This window comes from Aspergillus fijiensis (assembly GCF_003184825.1).
Source record: "Aspergillus fijiensis CBS 313.89 unplaced genomic scaffold BO72scaffold_50, whole genome shotgun sequence".
Classification (NCBI taxonomy): Eukaryota; Fungi; Ascomycota; class Eurotiomycetes; order Eurotiales; family Aspergillaceae; genus Aspergillus; species Aspergillus fijiensis.
In genome coordinates, this window is record NW_024469026.1 from 1 (window position 1) to 2,881 (window position 2,881).

General features: G+C 52.8%; 1 protein-coding gene across 1 annotated transcript; it reads left to right on the plus strand.

Annotated features, from left to right (window-relative positions):
• Window positions 1-1,357: 1,357 nt before the first annotated feature.
• On the plus strand, window positions 1,358-1,814 carry BO72DRAFT_210363 (uncharacterized protein). The gene has a single exon (XM_040939662.1). It carries the CDS (start codon window positions 1,451-1,453, stop codon window positions 1,727-1,729), a length of 279 nt encoding a protein of 92 aa, XP_040798269.1. The 5' UTR covers window positions 1,358-1,450; the 3' UTR covers window positions 1,730-1,814.
• Window positions 1,815-2,881: the final 1,067 nt, after the last annotated feature.

Below are 2,881 nucleotides of genomic sequence, written 5' to 3' on the forward strand. Positions count from 1 at the left end.
CCCCCCCCCCTTCCCCTTCGACCCCTCGAAGTCTGATTTGCTCGTAGCGGGTTTGATCGACCAACCCAACGGCTGACATACTACAGCCCATTATTACCGGGAGCATCATCAACTTAGGTAGCCAGCCCATACCGAGAACCGGCCAGTGACCTGACAGCAGCAGTGTTATAGCTTACTTAGCAAGACTATGCTATTAACACACTACACGACACGACGCGACGCTACGCTACGCTTTTAGCCCCGATTGCGATCTGCCTTGGGATCGAACGGAGGAGTTCGGAGGTCTTGTCCTTGTAATTTACACTAGGCTCTTAATTCGATCACCTAAGGATATAGTCGTACTCGTCAGTGATAACTTACTACTTTCCGTATGGATTATTATAGTCTTCTCGGCTATAGTCCGTGTCAAAGCCTTGCCAAACTGCACGGCACGGGTGGCACGCCGAGGGCGGAAGGAGAGGGGGCGCCGCGAGCCATGTTCATCCGTTTGGAATTATTGCCTCGGGTCAAAAGTACGAAGTACTGCTCAAGATTATTGTTGGCGCCTAGTGACGTTACTCCGTCGGTTTGATCGACCTGATTTCGTTGCAGCATCGCCCATTGACTACCTACGTAGTTACTCATAGTACGGCGAGGGAGACAGGGAAGTGCTACTGTAGACTACTCCGTACGTCTCATAAAACGTAAGTCTCGGCCGAGGGATGCGAATTTACCCCGCCAAACAGGAAACTTGGAATGAGTGCAGTGAATCCATCCCTTTTGCCCCTCGCCCTCCATGGCGTCTGCTCTACTCTGCTGCGTCTGTCAGGTCTCAGAGGCGATTATCTGGTTCTGGTCACTGCAACATCAGCATGAAGAAATCTCCTTCCCGCGCGATCCCCCAGTCTCCTATTCAGCAGCGGGTAACTCCGCCACATGCGAGACAACAGCCATGAGCATGAGCATGAGCATGAGCAGGTGACGAGCAACGAAACACAAAAGAAAAAGCACGACAGAATAAACTTCGGCTCCTTGCATTGCGCAGCATCACCATCGATCGCCTCGTTCAATAGAGGCGCGGTGATCGGGAGTCATTCAGCCATAACTCACTCGAGTATAGTTTCCTTTGGCGGGGATTGAGGAGAGAAACTTCCGACAGAGTCCAGCAGACAAGCAAACGCCCACACGCACACAGACGTGGAACGCAAAGGTTGATGACTCCATCGTCTTGCCCTTTTCCGTTTGGCTCTGCGTCTCCCGTCCCCGCTCTCTCGCAATTGACCATCAACCGATGACCGATTGATTGATTGCCACCATTGCGACGGATCGACCTCCAGATCGGATGGAGGGGGTGGTGGAGGACATTGGCGACGGCTCACCACCTGGATAATCAAATCAGGATTCACAGTCCTACGCGAGCGAAGCCAGATTAGAAAAGTCAGATAGAAGGAATCAACGAGACAGATCTGAGATGCTGTGCAGGGACAAGCTGGCTTGTCCCGGTTATCGGGTCCTTGGTTTGGCCTCTAAGGCCCGGATTCCTCACGGTTTGATCCACTTGGATGACCGTTTCAAGCGCCGTGCATGGGTTGGATTGGGTCCATCGTGGGGACTGGCCGGAGGGGGAAAGGAGGGAAAGTTGATACTGATCTATCAACCAAGGTCAGATGTCCGTCATCAGGCGGACATTTGTTGGTTCTTGATTTGGTTGGCGGCGGGGTTTGATTATTCGTATCCGTTCCCTTTCTAGTTTGGGAGAGGAGGTGGTTGGTGCTTCACGCGGAAGAGAACTCCGCAGCACACAATAAACAGCGACAACAAACTAAGGACAAACCTCATCCTCCATGACCCCTCCCAATAGGCATAAGTAGTACCGACTGATCAGACAGGTGCGGTGAGCTTGTCCCGGGTCAAACTTCTATGGAGAGGGTTCTCCTTCCTCGGGTCCAAAGGAGATTGTTGAGGAAGGGTGGCAGGTGCTTGACGCCCGTACTAGGTGGTGCCAATAATAGCCCGTCAGGCGGCGCAAAATCCTCCTCAAGTTTCAACGCTCAGGCCGTTAGGGGGGTTGCGGCGCAAAGTGGGATTGCCATCCGCCATGGCTTTCCCCGAACCCACTCGACCCCGATTGCTTGCATCGATTGGTGGCGACCTCGAATCGGGGTGAGGTCGACCTTCTCGATTTCCCGTGCGAAGGGGGTCTGCAGGGACCAGTTAGTTGGGTTGTGCCCGACCGCGGATCGGAGTCGAAACAGGGACAATGGAATTGTCGGGGATGATCGGGGGTATGCGCGCGACAAAGGCCCCGAAGAGGATTAGACTGAAGTCGAGTTGATCAATACTGTGTAGATTGGAGTAGAAGGTGAGAGAGAAGCAGAGTGATTAGAATGGGGAACAGAACATTGGAAGGAGGGGCGGCGGGTAGTTGGGTTGACAGCTGGCCGCGGTCCATTTGTCCAGCCGCCGTCCACTATTGCCCTTTCGGGAAAGCGCCTCAGACGTTTGGTCTTAGGGTTTCTCGCTTAGGGCTGATCGGTCATGGTCAAAGTACGGAGGAGCATAGCATAGCATAGCTTAGCATAATTAAGATCGATATGAGTATTCTATCGATAAAGATGAGAGTATAGCATGAGGACGTAGTTACATATTCTTCAAGTTCTCCAGAACCGTGCGAAACCCCCCATTGCAACAACAAGATTCAGTCGAATCACACGACATTCTCTACTGCTCCATCTTCAGCCGTACTAATAGGACCCTCACCTCACCTCACCCAAAAAGGCCCTGGCCCTATAGTGCATAGTGCAGATCATTCCCTCCATTTCCGGGCCAAATCCCAATTACCTGGGCCGGCCATCTATCCCAATCGAGCAGCATGTCCGCGCCAACAGCAATGAAGGAACAA

Coding starts and splice junctions, on each gene's coding strand:
- BO72DRAFT_210363 (XM_040939662.1), top strand. CDS start 1,451: ATGCTGTGCAGGGACAAGCTGGCTTGTCCCGGTTATCGGGTCCTTGGT.